We start from the raw sequence: 21,285 nt of genomic DNA on the forward strand, positions 1-21,285 counted from the left end.
CAGTAAGAGAGATGAGGCTCCACACAGCCTCATTTCCCTTCTCATTCAACACCAATCTCTTTTGCAAGAAGAATTATCCTGCATTTTAAGTGGGTACAAATGTGATTTCATCCCAACCATTCACATTTAGAATGGCAGCAGAGGAACCAAAGAAAAATAAAACAGAAATCAGAGAACTGTTTTGATTGGAAGAGACCTTTAGGATCATTGAGGCCAAACTTCAACCTAGAAAGGCTGAAGCACTGAAAGCACTGAAAGGTTGAAGCATGAAAGACCCAGGCTCTCCTTCCTCTTCCCAGAGCTGTGAACTCAGCAGACCAAGAATACTAAGTCACCAAAAGGTAAGCCTGACCCCATGATGCCAAGGCAGGAGTTTGCTCATGTCCTTGACTTGGTAGACAGCTCTCCCAGCAAGCTGTTTCCAGCTGTATGCATGAAAGAAAACAGGCAGAAGACAAGCTCAGGACAAGACATGAAAAGAGAGCCTACAAGACTTCCACAGATGTGGGCTGCCCCTCTTTATCTGGTATCTCGTGTACAAGAAGCAATAATATAAGTGAAAGGTGAGGCCCAGATTCTTTTCAGAGGCTGAGAATGAAAACCAGCTCTTGCTGTTCATGTCACCCCTACTGAAAATGCAAGACAGAAGTGACCAAAGAACAGTGGCATCTCTTCTCAAGAATGACCTGTGCTAAATGCCTCCCTGGAGGGGGCTGCATTCCCCATCCCTGCAGGTGTTTCAAAGTTGCGGATGTGATGCTGAGGGACACGGTTCCCCATCTGACCTGGCAGTGTTAGAGAATGGTTGGACTTGTTCTTCAAGGTCTTCTCCAACCAAAATGATTCTATGGATTAAATAAATAAATAAAATCACCACACACACACAACCCACTCTGAGCTTGATATCATACAATCAGTCAGGGTTGGAAGGGACCACAAGGAGCAGCCAGTTCCAACCCCCCTGCCATGCCCAGGGACACCCTACCCTACAGCAGGCTGCACACAGCCTCAGCCAGCCTGGCCTTAAACACCTCCAGCCATGGGGCCTCAACCACCTCCCTGGGCAACCCATGCCAGACTCTCACCACTCTCATGCTCAACAACTTCCTCCTCATCTCCAGCCTCACTCTCCCCACTTCCACCTTCGCTCCATTCCCCCCAGTCCTGTCACTCCCTGACAGCCTCAAAAGTCCCTCCCCAGCTTTTTTGTAGCCCACTTCAGATCCTGGAAGGCCACAAGAAGGTCCCCTGGGAGCCTCCTCTGCTCCAGCCTGCACAGCCCCAACTCTTTCAGTCTGTGCTCACAGCAGAGCTGCTGCAGCCTCTCAGCATCCTCCTGGCCCTGCTCTGGACACTCTCCAGCATCTCCACAGCCCTCTTGTCCCAGGGGCTCCAGAGCTGGGTGCAGTACTCCAGGTGGGGTCTCAGCAGAGCAGAGCAGAGCAGAGCAGAGCAGAGCAGAGGGGGAGAATCACCTCCCTGGCCCTGCTGGCCACACTTCTGCTGCTGCAGCCCAGGCTCTGCTTGACTGCCCTCCAGCCTGACTGCTGCACCACACAGCTTGGTGTGGTCAGCAAATTTGCTGAGGCTGCACTCAGTGCCTCTGTCCATGGCACCCACAAAGATGTTGAACAAGACTGGTGCCAGGACTGATCCCTGAGGGACTCCACTTGTCCCTGGCCTCCACTTGGACATGGACCTGTTGACAGCCACTCTTTGGGCACAGCCATCAAGCCAGTTCTGTATCCATCTCGTGGTGCACCCATCAAATCCATGTTTCTTCAGATGTGTAAAGAGCAATTCCAGACTCTGTTATCTATGCTTAAAGCCACTCAGTATCCATTCAGCAGTGGCAGCTACAGAAAAGAAAACAAAAAACAGGAGGAAAAACTGAAAAGTGACACTGAGAGCCTATCCAGGGGGAGTATTTTTATTTCTCTTTCTAAAACAAACTCCACCAAAACTCACCAACTTGCACCACTCAATCCTGCATGCCCTACACTAAGAGGTTTTGTTTCAACTGTCTGCTAGACTCAGAAGACAACTTCGGCGCTCAAGGTTTTCATGCTCCTCTTTCCATCTCTGGAGTTCCCTTCCTGTGGTTTGTTAGGCTTGTTCTGATCAAAGAGAGGGCAGCTGTCAGACTTAGCTCAAATATTTTCAAGTGTTTGTGTTTTAAAGTTTATTTTCTAGCCCAACAACCTTTGTTGCTGCTCTGCTACTTAGTAGGAGTTACGATGTTGAAACAAAACTGGGTTAAACAAACACTCTGGTTTGGAAAGCAAACACAGACATCCTTTCTCCCAGTTCAAAGCCACACTCCAAACGACCAAGGCATTTAACAGAGGCAGAAGTTAGGAGACTCTGCTTGTCAGTTGCCTCAAGAAGAAAGAGGCAGACTCCTGAAGGTCAGTGCTGCCTGTTTACCAACATCTGTCGCTTTGAGAGAGGTGCCTGCCAGCCAGGGAGAAGTGCAAAGCCTGGAGTGCAGGCACTGCCCCTGCCAGGCCCGGGAGAAAGGACAGCTCCAGGAGGTGATTACCTGCAATAACCTTGCTCCTAGTCACAGGTCCAGCCTTTACACTCTCCCTCAGTCCTGCCAGCTCCACCTAACCTGTGTTCTGGTGACCTCTTCACTGTTCCCTCAGCCACCCCAGCCTGCTGACTGCACTATTTGTCAGCCCATACCAACCCTCTCCTTCTCACGGTTTTATCAGCAGTAATTGTCTCATCCTTGGGATAGCTGATAGACAAAATTACACACCTTTGAGCTTAAGCATCAAGCCCAAGATAACCTCCCAGTTGTTTTTCCCTCCTCTGTGCCAGTTTCCACCACAGATAACACACTCCCCACTAGCAATGCAAGCCCTTTCAATAAAATAAACTACAGCACAAAGTACACTGCAGAAACAGTTTTGCCACTGATGCCTTCACCAAGCAGGCTGTAATCTTGACTAATCTGTGACAGCCTCTCACAGGGCAGATCTATTTTGATCAGCATCTATGAAGTGCTCAAGAAACGTGTGGATTCTATGATCCCAGAGGTCTTCTCCAACCAAAGCAATTCTATGGTTCTATACATTTACCTGTTAAACCTTCTCCCATGTTAAGTGCAAATTAACTCCTAGCAATAAAACTGCAGAGATTGCACCTCAGGCTAATGACTTTAATGTAACAGGAAGCCTAAAGCACCTTTTTAATACACTAGAAGTACTTCCTCTTTTAATCTCCTCATGGCACTGATTCAGACACAGCTACATTAACCTAGTGCTCTCACTCTGTACCCTTAGTCAATCTCCCTTGCTCACAATCACTCACTCCACGTTAGAAGCTGTCCACTGACACCAACATGAGAGTGCAGCTGCTAACATCACCACCAACAGAGCAGCTACCCACTGAATCTCCAAAACCTTCCAAAACCCACTGAGTTTCCAGGTGTATGTAGGGCAGAATTGCTGTAGAGGTCTGTTGACTAATGTCACAGGCTGGCATGAGTACCAAAATAATCTGACCTGTCCTTCAGGCCTGGAAAGATAAAAGTAACTGAGTTGTATCCTCCTAAGAAGTCATCACGGTGCTTTTCAAAGGGAACTGGACTCAGCAGGAAGAGCTCTTCATCTGCAGCACAAGACACGTTTGGCTACAAAGGAGCTCTTGCATGTACTGCAGCAGAAGGTTCTGGCAAGGAAACAAAGCTGTAACAAAAGCATCACAAATGTTGTCTTCACCCAAAAGAAACACACAGACAGTGCATACTGGAGCACACTCACAGACTCACTGTGACACCCTGAGACTGAATCTGCAGAGAACTGGATTCCTGGCTCAGCAGCTACAAGCCACTTACAGCATGCAGGCAAGTCACCCTCAAACCCGAGCTCCTCAGAAGCAGAAGCACTGATCCTCTGCACCAGTGAAAGAGCCTGGAAACAGATATGTGTGTATCTGAGGAAAAAGGGTACCTACATGGAAAAGTGCAGAGGGGAACCCAAGACTGATGCTGATACTAGAAACTCAGTTTAGCTAGCCATTCTTGGCATCACACTAGCCAACAACCTGCGTCCTGGAGTCCGGTATGCCCCAAATTCCCTCTCCCTCAGTGGTTTGAATGGGAGAGGAAAGGTGTGAAAAACCTGTTTCCCCCTGCCCTGCAGGCGTGCAGGGGGCAGCAAAGGGCCCCTCCAGCACCAGGGGTGCCCGTGCAGTGCCCGCGCTGGGATCGGGCTGGGCATTGGCTGTGCTCTTCATGCCCAGGCAGTGCTAGCTCAGCTCTTTGTCTAGGAAGGGGATAAATATTGGGGTGCTGCCTGCCTTGGGGTTCCTGCCTTAGAGCTCTCCCCACCTGGATAGTTCCTGCCGAAGGAGTCCCCTGGGCTCCCAAGGACAAGCTGCTGGGGGGCAGGGCAGTCCCTGCTTCGGATGGCTCCCACCATAAGCACTGCCTTTGTGCAGCTTGGTTGGCCTTAAGGAGCCTCGGGGGGCTTTGAGAGAGAGCAGAGGACAAGCCTCTGGCCCGGCCTTTCTCTCACACAGCCTGGCTCACCTGTGAGAGAGCTTTTGGCTCAGCCTGACTGATAGTGGGAATGCTCTGTTTGGTAGCTTAGCCCTTCCCAGCTCCTGACTGCCAAAGCAGTCAAATTTACCTGCGGGATGCTGGTAAGAGCTCCACAGCCTGAGTGAATCTGCTAATCAGAACGAGGCTAATGTCTGCATCTAGTCCTGGGGGCAGGGTTTCCAGGACAATCAAAGCATTCTATCTTTATATATATTCCTGACTTGGCCACGTTAATTCCCTGCCTCCACAACACCTGGCCCAGGGTGGCCAGCTGAGAAGCAATGACAGACCTAACAACAGCCTTCCACTACCTGAAGGGACCTACACTAAGAGACTGTGTGCAAAGGCCTGCAGTGATAGGACAAGGGGCAACGGCTTCAAAGCACAGAAAGGTAGACTTAAAATGGATGTTAGGACCAGGTTCTTTACCATGAGGGTAGTGGAACTCTGGAACAGGTTGCCTAGGAAAGGGGTTGAGGCCTCTTCTGTGGAATGAAGCCTCCAGCACACCTCTGAGCAAGCTGTTCCAGTATTTCACCACTCTCACCACGAAGAGCTTCCTCCTTAATGCCCAGCCTAAATCCACTGTGCTCCAGTTTAAAACCACTGCCCCTCATTCTATCACCTCTGCCCTCCTAAACAGTCCTTCCCCAGCTTTCCTGTAGGCTGGTGAGGGGCCTGGAACACAAACCCTGTGAGGAGAGGCTGAGGGAGCTGGGGGTGTGCAGCTTGCAGAAGAGGAGGCTCAGGGCAGAACTCATTGCTGTCTACAACTACCTGCAGGGAGGCTGTAGCCAGGTGGGGTTGGACTCTTCTGCCAGGCAACCAGCAACAGAACAAGGGACACAGTCTCAAGTTGTGCCAGGGGAGGTCTAGGCTGGATGTTAGGAGGAAGTTGTTGTCAGAGAGAGTGATTGGCATTGGAATGGGCTGCCCAGGGAGGTGGTGGAGTCACCATCCCTGGGGGTGTTCAAGCCAAGCCTGGATGAGGCACTTAGTGCCATGGTCTGGTTGACTGGCTAGGGCTGGGTGCTAGGTTGGACTGGATGAGCTTGGAGGTCTCTTCCAACTTGGTTGATTCTATGATATTCAAGTTGAGGCTGGACAGGGCTCTGGGCATCTCATCTAGTGGAAGATGTTCCTGCAGACTGCAGAGAGGGTTGGACTAAAGACCTTTGGAGGTGCCTTCCAACCCAGACTGTTCTATGATTCTATGCAAAGACTGCAATGACAGTGACAATACTTTGGTTCTAACAGACATTCCACTACCAAGGTGACTAGAAAGCCCTCTGGATCCTAGTTGTTACCCAGATCCACTCATGCATTGGGAAGTGTAGGCATAGTGAAACAAACACGAGTCTGCAATTCATACAGCTCCTGAGTAGAAGAGACCTTTACAGGAATTACAAAGCAGTACTTATTAAGAACACCACAGTGATTATTAATACAGGCATAAGCCATCAAAGTGGAGCAACCGAACCCAGGGGCACACATGATGTCAGAAGTATGGCACTGTAGTGAAATAAGGAGTTCAAGGAGACCAACACAAAACTCACTCACAACTAGAAGGCAAATTCTCTTCAGTCTGAAGCAGTCCTGCACGAGTAGAGCTCTCTGTGAGAAACACTGGGACTCGAGAAAACTGCTCAGAGAATGTGTGACTGTAGGATGAATAACACAGAGCAGATACAGCAGAAAAATGCTGTGCTCTGTTACACAATATCCAGAGAGATTCAGAGGAAAGCTGGACACAGTGGGGGGGGAGGGAAATTTAGATCAGATAGACTTGCAGGAGGGTGCTAAGAGTCAAGAGAGAACAAACAATGCCATGGTTTCAACACCAAAGAGTCATAGAATCAGTCAGGGCTGGAAGGGACCACAAGGAGCAGCCAGTTCCAACCCTCCTGCCATGCCCAGGGACACCCTACCCTAGAGCAGGCTGCACACAGCCTCAGCCAGCCTGGCCTTAAACACCAACAGCCATGGGGCCTCAACCACCTCCCTGGGCAACCCATCCCAGCCTCTCACCACTCTCATGCTCAACAACTTCCTCCTCACCTCCAGCCTCACTCTCCCCACTTCCAGCTTTGCTCCATTCCCCCATGTCCTGCCACTCCCTCACAGCCTCAAAAGTCCCTCCCCAGCTTTTTTGTAGCCCCCTTCAGATCCTGGAAGGCCACAAGAAGGTCACCTGGGAGCCTCCTCTGCTCCAGCCTGCACAGCCCCAATTCTTTCAGGCTGTGCTCACAGCAGAGCTGCTGCAGCAGCCTCTCAGCATCCTCCTGGCCCTGCTCTGGACACACTCCAGCATCTCCACATTCTTCTTGTAATGGGGGCTCCAGAGCTGGATGCAGTACTCCAGGTGGGGTCTCAGCAGAGCAGAGCAGAGGGGGAGAATCCCCTCCCTGGCCCTGCTGGCCACACTGCTGCTGCTGCAGCCCAGGCTCTGCTTGGCTTTCTGGGCTGCAAGTGCACACTGCTGGCTCCTGCTGAGCTTCTCCTCCAGCAGCACCCCCAAGTCCCTCTCCTCAGGGCTACTCTCCAGCCTGACACTGCCCAGCCTGGCTTTGTGCTTGGCATTGCCTCGACCCAGATGCTGGACCCTGCACTTGGTCTTGTTGAACCTCCTGAGGTCGTCAGTGATGAACACAGTGGGAAAGAAAGAAAGAATGAAAAAAATTAATGTTACTAAAAGCCACATAAAGGCATAGAACTGTTACCTACACATCAAAACCTCCCAAATCAGTCAGTCCTTTAAAAAGCAAACAAAAAAGAATCTCATATTAAAACCTCCAGACTAAAGCAGCTAAGGACTCCCCACACTGCAAGGAATCTTGCTATTTTTGCTGAATGAACTGAGGAAGATGGGAGGGAAGAGATGAGCACCAGGAGAGAGAATGATAACGGATATAGAGGCTGAGCAAAACTGAGAAAAGAGGGGTGAGGAGATGAGAATAAGTAAAGATAATTATAATGGATGTAAAGGCTGAACAAATGGGGAAGATGATTGGGAGACTGAACACCTAAAGCCCTAAACTTGGAAGCCATTCAGAGGCACCCACTTAGCTGGAAGCTGCCAGAACAGCTGACGATGCACAAGACAAATTAGGATTCAGGCACGGCCACCAAGTCCCACTGATGAAAGTGAGAGTCAGGCACATGTGGGAATAGTTACACAACCCTCTTTTTGACAGATCTGATCAAAATATTACTGTGCATCCTCTTTAAGAGTTGTAACAAAATAAACCAAATCAAAATCCAAACTACAAAAGAAATCCTCACGCAGAGCAAGCTGCGTTCACACATTGAACACAAATCAACAACTCTGACTAAACCTTACTGACTAGAGAAGAAAGCACAAGCAAGTCACTGGAAACCATTTCACAGTTCCTTTATGAACTCTGCTCAAGAACAGCTGAAACATCAGCCCAGGAAGAAGGTGGAATTAGTGAATAAGCTGCAGCACTGATGAAAGGCCTCCTACAAGCAGCACCTTGAAGAGAAACTAACTGGTTTAACCTGGAAACTAACTGGTTTAACCTGAAGACAGCAATTAGGAAAGACAATAGCACAAAACTCACCTGGAGGGGGAAAAAGAATTCTTAAGGAAGAGCCTGATCATTTTATTGGAAAAGACCTTCAAGATAGAATAGAATCATAGAACCAACCAGGTTGGAAGAGACCTCCAAGATCATCCTGTTCAACCTAGCACCCAGCCCTAGCCAATCAACCAGACCATGGCACTAAGTGCTTCATCCAGATCACTGAGTCCAACCATTATCTAACTCTATCAAGTCTGGTGCTAAACCATGTCCCTTAGCACCATGTCTGTGTCTTTCAAACGCCTCCAGGGATGGTGACACAGAGCCATAGAATGGTTTGGGTTGGAAGGGATCTCCAAAAGACATCTGGTCCAACCCTCCTGCAGTGAACACAGACATCCTCCACTAGATCAGGTTGTTCAGAGTATGGTCAAGCCTGACCTTGAATATCTCCAGGGATGGGGTCGCAGCCACTTCCCTGGACAACCCCTTCCAGTGTTCTACCACCCTCATAGTAAAGAACTTGTTCCAATCTAAATCTGCTCTTCTTGAGTTTGAAACCATTGCTCAGCATCTGGCCTGTCACTGCAGGCCTCTGTAAACAGATCCTCTCCATCCTTCTTGTAGGCCTCCTTTAGGTACTGGAAGGCCACTATTAGGTCTCCTCAAAGCCTTCTGTTCTCCAGGCTGAAGAACCCCAGCTCCTCCAGCCTGTCCCTGTGGCAGAGGTGCTCCAGCTTTGCTGTGACCCAACGAGTTTTGTAATTGTGCTCCTGCAAACTTTCATCTCTGCTATAATGTCCAGACTGGAACAATCCTAAGGGACTATGCAAATGCTTCCAGACAGAGCAACAGGAAGACAAAAAGAGGCTAGACCTAGAGATACAAGGTGGGTGGGAAGAGAGGTAGAGATGACCCAGTTCTCAAGTTTTCCATCAGAGGAAAGATACTGCTGCTTAAATCCTAAGAGACACAGGAAGGCATGGGGCACTCCAGCTGCTAGGTCAGGATGCCACCAGAGGCCACCACACATTGCATTGGACATGTGGACACGCTCAGCAGCCCAGTCAAACTCAGCTGCAGCAGAAAGCAAGCTATCAGCAGACTGCTGCAGCCTCTTGGCCTTAGCATCTCACTGTAGTTTTGTAAAACATCGGTGAAAGTGAACCATAAAAGCAATCTGCTGTGACTCTGTGACTCAAGAGAGAGCTGCACACAACCAACAAGAAGGCAACTCTGCCATAACTAAATTTGCATCCAATTGTAATATATTCAGACAAAAAAAAATGCAGCTTGTGGGATATGCAAGCTGGGCAGCCAGCCAAAAATCTACCTTGCAGGGACCCAGGAACAGAGACTCCTAGGAGCAAAAATAGCTGAGACAACTAAAGAGCCAGCCTGAGGAGCAGCAGGCTTCAGGACATGGTTTAACAGCCAGGTTGGATTTGATGATCTTAGAGGACTTTTCCAAGTGTGACAATTGTATAAGGCTATGGCTCTCCAGCAACAGAGAAAGGCTTGTCCCGAGATACATGCTGACACACGTGGGATTTGCAGCCTAGCAGCACGCAGAGAGACAGAAACAGATTGTAATGCTTGCAGCAACAAGTGTTTGTAAGAGAACAGTGAACAGCAAAATTCGTGCTTCAGGTCTACAGCCTGACTACTGATTGGGATGAGGCACAGATAAGGTCTAGGTCACAGAAGAGAAGGGTAATATACCTGTGACTGCTACCAGGATCAAGGATCAGAAGCAATGGGATGGACAAATATTCTTTCCTATGGATGTCAGTATTAAATTCACTTGGTTTTCTTCATTCCCTGTGTGTTCACACAGAGATATTTTATATCTAAGGCTACTCAAATGCACTGCCTCAGAGCATTTGATCCACTGACCACACAAACAAGTCAGAGCAACTTCCTAAAAGGTTGGGATGAAGCACAGGTAAGGTCTAGGTACAGAAGAGAAGGGTGACATGTGACTGCTTGCCACCAGGATCAGGGTTCAGCAGCAATGAGATGGGAGAATTTGCTTTCCTATCCATATCAGTATTAAAGCCACTCAGTTTTCTTTATCCTTTGTGAGCCCATAGGGAGATTTTCTGTATCTAAGGCCGCCTCAGAATACCAGAACCACTGACCACAAAAACAAGTCAGAGCAACTGCCCAAAACACTACCTTAATAATCAGCTAGCACTTAAATATTGTCACCTGGAAAACACATTGTCACACAAATATTAGAGAATGGCCACCCACACCAGGCAAAAAATATCCACAGGACAGAAAACCCAAACATTCCATGGTACTCTAGTCCTGCACTGTTGCTTAGACTCATAGAATGAACCAGGCTGGAAGAGACCTCCAAGCTCATCCAGCCCAACCTAGCACCCAGCCCTAGCCAATCAACCAGACCATGGCACTAAGTGCCTCAGCCAGGCTTTGCTTCAACACCTCCAGGGATAGCAACTCCACCACTTCCCCGGGCAGCCCATTCCAATGGCAAATCACTCTCTCTGGGAAGAACTTCCTCCTAACATCCAGCCTAGACTTCTTAAAGAGTTTCAGACAAAAAAACCCAAATCATTCACAGACATTTAAAGTAGCTCCTGATAAAGCTGTTAGATAAACACCATCCTGTATTTTTCTGCCTCCCCTGGAAGAAAAGCAGAAGTGCCTATATTTGTTTCTTTCTGTTTGTAAACCACTTAAGAAAAGCCACATTGAACTCCAGTATGCACCAGCCAAAGCCACACAAATCTTATTTACCAGATACTCATCTCTGTCACATGAAAGCAGAGATGCTCTGTTACACTTTCTGCACCAGAGGAGCTCAAAAGTCACAGCCACCTCCTCAGGAGTTCCAGCTGCTGGAAGAACTGAGCGCAGCATGAAGATAGGACTGAACCAAACCAGAAGGATGCACACAGTGCTAGCAACATTCAAAAAGACTGCTGCAAGAACAAGCTGGTGCTGCTGCTGCTAAGTCAATATTGTGTTCTGCAAGCATCAATTAAATCTACAGCTAGGATGCTATCATTTTGCCCAGGAAGAGTGATAGGACAAGTGGAAATGGACTTAAGATGTGCCAGGGAGGTTTAGCTTGGATATTAAGAAAGATTTCTTTCCCAAAAGAGTGGTCAGGCACTGGAACAGGCAGCCCAGGGAGGTGGTGGAGTCAACACCTCTGGAGGCATTGAAGAAACGTGTGAATGTGGAACTTGAGGATCAAGTTCAGTGGCCATGGTAGCTGGGTTTCAGTTGGGCTCAACGACCTTGAAGGTCTTTTCCAACCTTAATGATTCTGTGGTTCTAAGAGAAGGAGCCTCTCTGGAGCTGCACACACAAGCCCTGCGGCTGCTCTACAGCCCTGGTTGCTGTTGCAATGACAAACATCACTGCCTTCATGGCTCACTCACTTTGCCTCAGGATCTTGGCTGCAGAACTACACAGCTACAGTGGGGTCACCTTTTCTCCCTAACCAGTGGCTTGTATCATTTGCAAAGGGAAGATGGAAACCTGCACAATCAAGTGTCAATAAGGAGACAGTCTCTTTTCAGCGGTGTCCTGTGCTAGGACAAGGGGCAGTGGATACAAATCAGGGCACAGGAAGTTCCACCTCAACACAAGGGAAAGCATTGCTGTGATGGAGCACTGGAGCAGGCTGCCCAGGGAGGTTGAGGAGTCTCCTTCTCTAGACACTTTCAAAGCCCACCTGGATGCATTCCTGTACGATGTGGCCTAAGTGATCCTGTTTTGGCAGGGGGGTTGGACTTGATCTCCAGAGGTCCCTTCCAAACTCTACTGTTCTGATTTTATGAAGGCAAGCACCAGTGCAGTTTCTTCAGGTCTGCACAGAGACTAAGTAACAGAAGTCTGACATGCAGATGGTTCCACTTCCCCTGAACTCAGAATTCACAGCCACCAGGAGTGTTGATTTTAACTCATTTATCAATGAGCAACGTTGCTAAGAGCAGTTTGCTGTGGTACAAATCCCCAGCTTGAGATATTATGACACCTCCCACCATCCCAGCAACCTGACAGCAGAGATTTCACCTCCTTACCATCTCTGCAAGCCAGGGTGTAAAACTGGTGTAACACACTGAAAGCAACAACAGGAGCAAATACTAATTTTATATCCAGTAGCATAAGGAATGCTGTAATAACTGCATGACTTGGCACATTAAAACACAAAGACAGCTCACACTGCAACCAGTTGACCCCCTAACTAGCTACAGTCAGGATATCCCACAAGGAAAATCCACTCTCTCTCTATATATACATATGCCCTGCTCATGATCTTCTTTAAACACCCACTGCTGTCTGCTGCCAAGGGGATATGGAGCTAGAAAGCTGTCTGACCTGACTGGAAAAGAGGAGGCTCAGGGCAGACCTCATTGCTGGCTACAACTACCTGAAGGGAGGTTGTAGCCAGGTGGGGTTGGGCTCTGCTGCCAGGCACCCAGCAACAGAGCAAGGGGACACAGTCTCAAGTTGTGCCAGGGCAGGTCTAGGCTGGATGTTAGGAGGAAGTTGTTGGCAGAGAGAGTGATTGGCATTGGAATGGGCTGCCCAGGGAGGTGGTGGAGTCACCATCCCTGGAGATATTGAAGCAAAGCCTGGCTGAGGCACTTAGTGCCATGGTCTGGTTGATTGGCTAGGGCTGGGTGCTAGGTTGGGCTGGATGAGCTTGGAGGTCTCTTCCAACTTGTTTCATTCTATGATTCTAGGATTAAGGTGGTAGTTCTGGACAACAACCTTATCCCTTGGCATCATACCTTCTCCCTCCTGAACCACCCACTCTGTGCACACAGATTCACAGTGAACAGTGAATACAAACACAGGGTATTTGTTACCCTGTAGAAAGCATTGCTAGAAGCTGTTGGCAGACACACAGACCTCATGCCCGCAAACCACCGTCTGGCAGTTTGCAACATGAGGAAATCAAAGGAGGTCCACTGAAAGTCAGCAAGAAAGGCAGACAAGCCAAGCCAGGACAGCAGAGAAGTGGAACAAAACAAAACCCAAAACCAACTCAACCCTAAAGCAACCAGAATTACAGAAGTGAGCAGCTGTTCCACTTTGCACTTTTACTCAGCTACAGACAGACACAATCTCAGCAACACTGCGCAGGATGACCTTCAGGACTCTTACAAAATTGTGATTACTTGAGATGTGGAAAAGGGAAAGCAAGTTCCAAGCAAATGAGGCCTTCCTACAACGTCAAGAGCTTAAGGAACACTGCTTCAAAGGCTCAGTGTGGAGAAAAATAAGAAATGTTGCCTGCTGAGCATCTTAAAATGCACAAATGAAGAAAACACAAATAGTAAGGATTGGAAAGGACCTCCAGAGATCATCAAGTCCAACCCCAAAGGAGGATGGATCACACAGGAATGTATCCAGAAGGGTCTGGAAAGTCTCCAGACTCGGTCACAAGCTCACCAGAACGTCATTTGAGCCTTGTACAGGGTTAACCCTCCAGGGGGAGTGCCCCTGAATGTGACCCTGGGTGGTGGTGGGTCTGAACCTCACCAGGTGGTTCATGCTTAGCCCACTCCCCTTCCTGCCTAAAGGTCTATGAAAGCAGGGGGAGCTTCCTGTTCTCTCTCTCTGCACCCCCTGCCTCCCTGCTTACCACCATCACCATCCTGCTCCTGGTTCTCTTTGCTTTACCACGTGGCCATCACCCAGGAGGCAGACAAACCCCTCACCATCCAAATCTGGCTGCATTCACACGTTTTGTGTTTGTTTTCCCTTCCTATACCTTGGTAACTTCCCCACCTCAGATACCTTTTTTAAATTTATTGTTAAATTTTCCTTTTAACTTCCAAATCAGAGTGAGATGATTTAGAATCATAGAATCAACCAGCTTGGAAGAGACCTCCAAGATCACCCAGTCCAACCTAGCACCCAGCCCTAGCCAGTCAACCAGACCATGGCACCGAGTGCCTCATCCAGTCTTTTCTGGAACACCACCAGGGATGGTGACTCCACCACCTACCTGCCTTCCCTTCCTCTCTCTTTACATCTAATTCCTTTCTTTTGGGAAAGAAGGGGGAAGAGAGAGGGTCCTCTATAAATTGTTATTTGCTTCTATCAAATACATTTGAGTCTCTGGGAATTTAAATTAGAACCGAGACAAGCCCACACCAAACTCAGGCTTGTCCTTCCCTGGCTTCACAGCACCTCTGCTCTCCCAATCCACCCAAGTTTTGGTTGACACTTTGGCCATGACATTTGGGTACAGTCACAACCACCTTGTTGGCAGATTGCACCTCAATGAGCTCATCACAGTCCAAGGAACCTCTCTGCAGACAGGACCTGCTTCCCCTGCTTTTTAACTGCATAGTACTACCTATCTAATAGCTGTGCTGCATCTGCTTTCCACAGTGTATCTGCCCATCAGCCCAAGCCAAAAACCTGCACTACCTGCTCTTGGGGCTTGTCCAGTGCTCACCACTGACACAGCACCTCCACTTCAGGAAAGAAGTACTTGAAACACCATTCATAACGTTGAAGAAGTTAATTAGCCCCCATTTGATTGCCACTGCTCTCAGAAGCAGGCAAATGGAGTAAGCAGGCTGAATGTTTAATTGTTGTAGAAGCAGAGCACCGACAGAGCCTGATCTATTGCAGAGTCACTGAAATGGAGAGATCAACACAAGCAACCATTTTTCAATTACCAAAAGCTTGTCACGACATGAACAGAGAGCTGACAACATCCCAAAGGTTTACCCTCCAGGGCATAAAATTGAATATCTATTACTCAACATATATACACTTAAAAAGGAAGTAACATGTTAAAGCTTCTGCCTTTGAACATGGCAAAAATCCACACCGTGAGCAAGAGAAAGTTCTTTTCCAGTGCTTATTTTGACTAAGAAAGCAGAAAAACTACCAGAGGAACAACTCACTTTCCACAAATTCATTCGTGGTTTATTGGTTCTGTTTTAGTTTTGGTTTGTGTTTTTGTTTGGTTTATTTGTTTCGCACAAATGCAGGCTGGGCAGTGCCAGGCTGGAGAGCAGCCCTGAGGAGAGGGACTTGGGGGTGCTGCTGGAGGAGAAGCTCAGCAGGAGCCAGCAGTGTGCACTTGCAGCCCAGAAAGCCAAGCAGAGCCTGGGCTGCAGCAGCAGCAGTGTGGCCAGCAGGGCCAGGGAGGTGATTCTCCCCCTCTGCTCTGCTCTGCTGAGACCCCACCTGGAGTCCTGCATCCAGTTCTGGAGCCCCTGGGACAAGAGGGCTGTGGAGATGCTGGAGAGTGTCCAGAGCAGGGCCAGGAGGATGCTCAGAGGTTGCAGCAGCTCTGCTGTGAGGACAGACTGAAAGAGTTGGGGCTGTGCAGGCTGGAGCAGAGGAGGCTCCCAGGTGACCTTCTTGTGGCCTTCCAGGATCTGAAGGGGGCTCCAAAAAAGCTGGGGAGGGACTTTTGAGGCTGTGAGGGAGTGCCAGGACTGGGGGAATGCAGCAAAGCTGGAGATGGGGAGAGTGAGGCTGGAGGGGAGGAGGAAGTTGTTGAGCAGGAGAGTGGTGAGAGGCTGGAATGGGTTGCCCAGGGAGGTGGTTGAGGCCCCATGGCTGGAGGTGTTTGAGGCCAGGCTGGCTGAGGCTGTGTGCAGCCTGCTCTAGGGTAGGGTGTCTCTGGGCATGGCAGGGGGGTTGGAACTGGCTGATCTCTGTGGTCCCTTCCAACCCTGACTGATTCTATGATTCCATGCTGCTGTTTTGCTGGGTTTTCTCTTACGCAGGCTGTGTATTCCCAAAGCCCAGCAACTCAGGACAAGCAGTAACCACGCAGCTATTTTGCTCGTTAAATATTCTTTACGCTTCCAAAATGGAGCCCAGGAGAAAGCACCACACTCGTGTAGCTGAAGATGAAAGGTTGCATCTTTTGCCCCCCCCCTCCCTGGAGGTGTTCGAGGCCAGGTTGGATGAAGCTTTGAGCAACGTGGTCTAGTGGAAGATGTCCCCAGCTATGCTGGGGGGCCTGGAACTAGATGATCTTTAAGGTCCCTTCCACCTCAAGCCTTTCTATGAATCTCTGAATCTTTTCTTCCCTAGCCCTCTGCAACCGTGAGTTTCTCTCGTATATTACACACACACCCCCCTTGAATCCTGAGAAAAGAAGGTTCTAGCTCGAAGGCACCTTTTGTTGTGACAGATGCTATGTTTTGGCAGAGGAACACAAACATTCTCCCCGGCACAAATAGGCACAATACGTTTAAAACATTAACAGAGCTAGCAAAAATCCCATGAATAATTTTTTTTGATGGAGCCACACAGAGAAGCTTCTCCTACAGACACCTAAATCTGATCCGTTTATTGAAAGAGGTTGCTTTTATCACATGAACCAGCTGCTTCTTAACAAAAAACCCACCCCAAACTGACAAAGGGACACCCCACCTGCGGTCCCTGCTCTCCCACGTACACTCTGTGATGGAGAGGATTTTGTGCCAGGCGGTTTTTTCCCCATCTACCTCTCTACGATTCTGTACGGAGGAAGCACGACCCAGGCATGAGAACCGAACCCCTCCAGCCCCTCTGCGGGCAGGGTGTGGGGCTGCAGGACCCGCTGGGACCGAGCAGCGGGAACACGCCGGAGGAGCGCGGCTGCCCACCCGCCCAGCGCCCCAAGGCCAGCGAAGTGTCCTCGAGGCTGGAACCAGCCCCAGCTCCCACGCACCTGGCGGCCCCCGGGGGCTTCCCAGCCGCAGGCTGCCTGCGGTGCTGGGGAGGGATGGGGGAGGGGAAGAAAGCAGTGGAGGGAAGATCCTTTCCCTCTGCTTGCAAAACTCTGCCCTGCTGCTGCAGTGCTGAGGTGCCCGAGGCCCCGGCTCGTCGGCGGACTCCCGGTGGTCGCCGCTCCGACGGCCAAGGACGGCGCTGCGGCCGCCCGCGGCGGGGCTGGCGGGGAAGGATGGTGGCTCTAGGCGGGCTCGGCAGGCACCGAGGGGAGAAGCGGGACAGCAAATCCCGGCGCGGCGCTGCTCACCTGCCTAGCGGTCGCTTCATACCCGTGTCGGCGGCGGCGGCGGCGGCGGGCAGGCGCAGGCTGTGCCTCAGGCTGCAGCCCTTGTCGAGGGGCGCGGCGGCGGCGGCGGCGCGTTCATGCTCCACCGTGACCGACTCGTTGCGTTTCCTCATGCCGGGGCGGCGGCAGCAGCCCGGGGCGGCGGAGAGCGCAGGGAGCAACAGCGGGAGCAGCGATGCCGCTCACAACTGCCGCTCGCCCTGCCCTGCGCCGCACCCCGCCTCGCCGGCGCCCCCGCCAATCCCCGCCCCCGGGCCGCCGGCACCGCCACAGAGTCGCCGCTTGCCAGCACTTCGGCGGGGCCGCGGCGCCATCTTTACTGCGGGCAGAGCGCCGGCGGCCATTTCGCTGGCGGCACGGCGGGGGCGGGCGCGGGGGTCTCGCTGTGGGGCGCTCTGGGGCTCAGGTCCGCCATGCCCCTTCCCCTGGGCCCGGGGCAGGCCGAGCAGGTCACCTCTCGGGAGCACAGGGGCACTGCAAGGCATTGGCTCTCCGGGCGCTGCCCGGCCGCGATGGGCGGCTGTGAGCTCAAGGTAAGGCAGAGCGTCAGAGCGTCAGGACCCTGTGGTGAAGTGGTGGAGTGTTGTTGTCCAAGCTCACAGGCTCACAGCTCGCAGGATGTTAGGGGTCGGGAGGCACCCAAGGAGATCATCCAGTCCAACTCCCTGCCAGAGCAGGACAATCCTATCTAACACAGATCACACAGGAACACATCCAGACAGGCCTGGAAAGGCTCCACACAAGGAGACTCCACAGCCTCCCTGGGCAGCCTGTGCCAGGGCTCTGGGACCCTTACAGTAAAGAAGTTCCCCCTTGTGTTGAGGCAGAACCTCCTGTGCTGCAGCTTACACCCATTGCTGCTTGTCCTGTCCCAGGGAGCAGTGAGCAGAGCCTGTCCCCCACTCCTGGCAGCCTTCAGGTACTTAGGAACATTGATCCAATCCCCTCTCAGTCTTCTCTTCTCCAGACTGAGCAGCCCCAGGGCCCTCAGCCTCTCCCCATCAGCCATGCCCTCCTGTCCCCTCATCATCCTCCTAGCCCTCTGCTGGACCCTCTCCAGCAGATCCCTGTCCCTCTGAAACTGGGGAGCCCAAAACTGAACACAGGATTCAAGATGAGGTCTCAGCAGGGCAGAGCAGAGGGGGAGCAGAACCTCCCTTGCTCTGCTGGACACACTCCTGCTAATACACCCCAGGATGCCATTGGCCTTCTTGGCCACAGGGGCACATTGCTGTGCCATGGGGAACTGTTAGCCACCAGCACCCCCAGGTCCCTCTCCACAGGGCTGCTCTCCAGCAGTCACCTCCCAGCCTGGACTGATGCAGTTTGTTATTCCTCCCCAGGTGCAGGACTCTGCTCTTGTCCTTGTTGAACCTCATCTGGTTCCTCTGTGCCCACCTCTGTCTGTCCAGGGCTCTCTGGATGGCAGCACAGCCTGCAGCTGTCTCAGCCAAGCTTCCCAGCTTGGTGTTGTCAGCAAACCTGCTAAGCAGACTCAGTCTCTCTTTCTGTGCCCTCATCAATGTTATTGATGAAGATGTTGAACAGGATTGTCCCCAGCACTGATCCCTGGGGGACTCCATTGGTTACAGCTCTCCAGCTGGACTTGGCACCATTGATCATCACTCTTTGGACTTTACCTTATAACCAGTTCCTAACTTACCTCACTGCCTGCTCTTCCACACTTCCTGAGCTTGATCACTAGAATATTATGGGAGACAGTGTCAAAGGCCTTGCTAAGGTCAAGGTAGACTACATCCACTCTTCTCCCTGAATCTACCCATCCAGTTATGTCATCATAGAATGCTATCAGGTTAGTCAAGCATCCTTCTCAGTAGTAAACTTCACCCAGAATCATAGAATCAACCAGGTTGGAAGAGACCTTTAAGATCATCCAGTCCAAACTATCACCCAGCCCTATCCAGTCAACTAGACCATGGCACCAAGTGCCTCATCCAGTCTTTTCTTATTTTGTCTGAGTCCATTCCTTTTGTATCAAAGCCTGTTGGGCAGTTTGTAATTCCCTCTTCACAGGCCTGAATTCTCCAGTGGAGCCCCACAGAGCCTTTGCAGAACCTGCTTTTGGAGTGACCACAACTCATGACAAAGCTCCTGATGCATGGCTAACAATCCTCAGTTGCAGCACTCACTCTTTCCAATGAGATATAAGACACAAAACAAAATCAGAGGGATGGGAACACTGTCCTTTGCTGTTCAAAACATGAGAGAAAAAAATCCTCAGTCTTTTCAAAAGCCTGGCTGAAAATTTGAGCAGTTACAACCTGGTCTAAAGTGTCTCAAATGACTTGATGCTCTCTGGAGGTTCCTTCTAACCCCTAGCATCCTGTGATTCTGTGAAAAGTGAGGAGAAGCTTCCAGAAACATGACAAAACCTGTGCTGGCAGATGATGATGCAGTACTTTCTGCTGGCTGTCCATAGCTGCTGAGGTAGTTGAGACTTGTATTTTAGCAGTTGCTTTCTCCTTTTTGGTGCACTGCCTTGTCTTTGTTCCTGGGATTGATTAGTTCACACCGTTCTCTTCAATGTCTCTGTTCCATCAGGTACAGGATCAGTCAGAAGTGAGCCAGGAGAAATGGGTGGAAGATAGCTGAGGTCACTTGTCCACAAAGCCATTTTCCAGGAATTGCTTCACCTTACAGGAAAAGAGAAAGTACCCTAGGAAGAAATTCTTTACACTGAGGGTAGTGAGACACTGGAACAGGTTTCCCAGGGAAGCTGTAGACGTCACCTCCTTGGAGGTGTTTCAAGGTCAGGTTGGACAAGGCCTCTAGCAAGCTGGTCTAGTGGAAGGTGTCCCTCTCCATGGCAGGGAGGGTGGAAATAGATGATCTCTTAGGTCCCTTTCAACCCAAACCATTCTGTGAATCCATGATTAACAGATCAACACAGTGGTAGCAGCGGCAGTGGGAGACAGAACACAGGGGCATGGCTGTTTCTGCACTGCACTGCTGTCCTGCTCCCCAGTGGCATAGGGTGCTGCAGCTTTCTGCTCAGGCTCTTGCTCAGCCTGCTCCTCTTTCTCCTCTTTCTCTCAAGGACTGCCTTCCTGATTATTGTGCCTTCTGTACCTTTGCAGTATAACTTCATATACTTTGAATTGATGTTGGTAACACTTTGACTAATAAGTCTGTTGCCATTTCAACCTGTGAGTCTCCTTTGCCCAACTCCTCTTCTCTGCTGGGGAGGCACTGCTGTAGTTTAGCCCCAGCTAGATGTGGGCCTGATGTAGATGTATGGGCAGTGCAGTCATCAGCTCTTGCTGATACACTTCAGGGGACGTTTTAGATGTTTGCCACCACTTGTTTCCAGTGCTGGAGCCCCTGTGCTGTGGGCAGGGGTTGAGAGAGTTGGGCTTGTTTGGCCTGCAGAGGAGGGAGCTCTGGTGAGACCTTCTTGTGGGCTTAAAGGATTTAGAGTCCAAGATGACAGCTGGGGGCAGACTCTTGAGTGGGCTCTGTTGTTGGGTTGATGGTTTAGACTAGGGGTTGCCCAGAGAGGTAGTGGATGCCCCATCCCTGGAACCATTGCAGGCTGGGCTGTGTGAGACTCTGTGCAGCCTGCTGTGCTTGCAGACATCCCTGCTGGCTGCAGGAGGGTCGGACTGGATGGTCTTTGGGGGTCCCTTCCCACCCATACCGTTCTGTGATTCTATCCCTGCACTGCTAGGGAAGCTCTGTTGCCAATTAGCAATGCTTGTGTGTGTCTGTAGAGATCAGCAGGTGAGGATGCACTTTCCAAAGTGATACCATAACCTCCCCAGAAGGCTACAAAGCACAAGGGAAGCATGGAGTCACATCCAAACCTTTGACATCACTGCCTTGTGCTTCAGAGAAAGTTTTAGAACACAAAATAGTTGAAGGTGATATCTCTGACTCTTCAGAGGCTATGGCTGTGATTATCTGTGTCACCTCACAGCGTCACTTGTGTCCTCACTGCTGAGTCCAACAGTCAGAGCTACCGCTAAGCCTTCTCTGTGTCTTTGTATCAGCTGTGCCATATCTCCCCACTGAGGTGTGTTCTGTAGCTTAGCCTCTATCTAGCCCCTCCAGGCCCATGCAGTCCAGGCGGTGTTCTTTCATTCACAGCTGCCCTGTTTCCCCTGTCCCAGTGGCTCTTCTTGTGGAATCAGTTTAATCATACC

General features: G+C 50.5%; 1 protein-coding gene across 1 annotated transcript in view; it reads right to left on the minus strand.

Moving 5' to 3' along the window:
- ABHD12 (abhydrolase domain containing 12, lysophospholipase) overlaps positions 1–17,384 on the minus strand; it is a 69,080-nt gene extending 51,696 nt beyond the window's left edge. Inside the window, exon 1 of the mRNA XM_064164662.1 lies at positions 17,084–17,384. Coding sequence (XP_064020732.1) covers positions 17,084–17,235 — 152 coding nt within the window. The 5' untranslated portion in view covers positions 17,236–17,384. The remainder of the gene's footprint in view (positions 1–17,083) is intronic.
- Positions 17,385–21,285: the final 3,901 nt, after the last annotated feature.

Source organism: Pogoniulus pusillus, chromosome 25 (assembly GCF_015220805.1).
Source record: "Pogoniulus pusillus isolate bPogPus1 chromosome 25, bPogPus1.pri, whole genome shotgun sequence".
Classification (NCBI taxonomy): Eukaryota; Metazoa; Chordata; class Aves; order Piciformes; family Lybiidae; genus Pogoniulus; species Pogoniulus pusillus.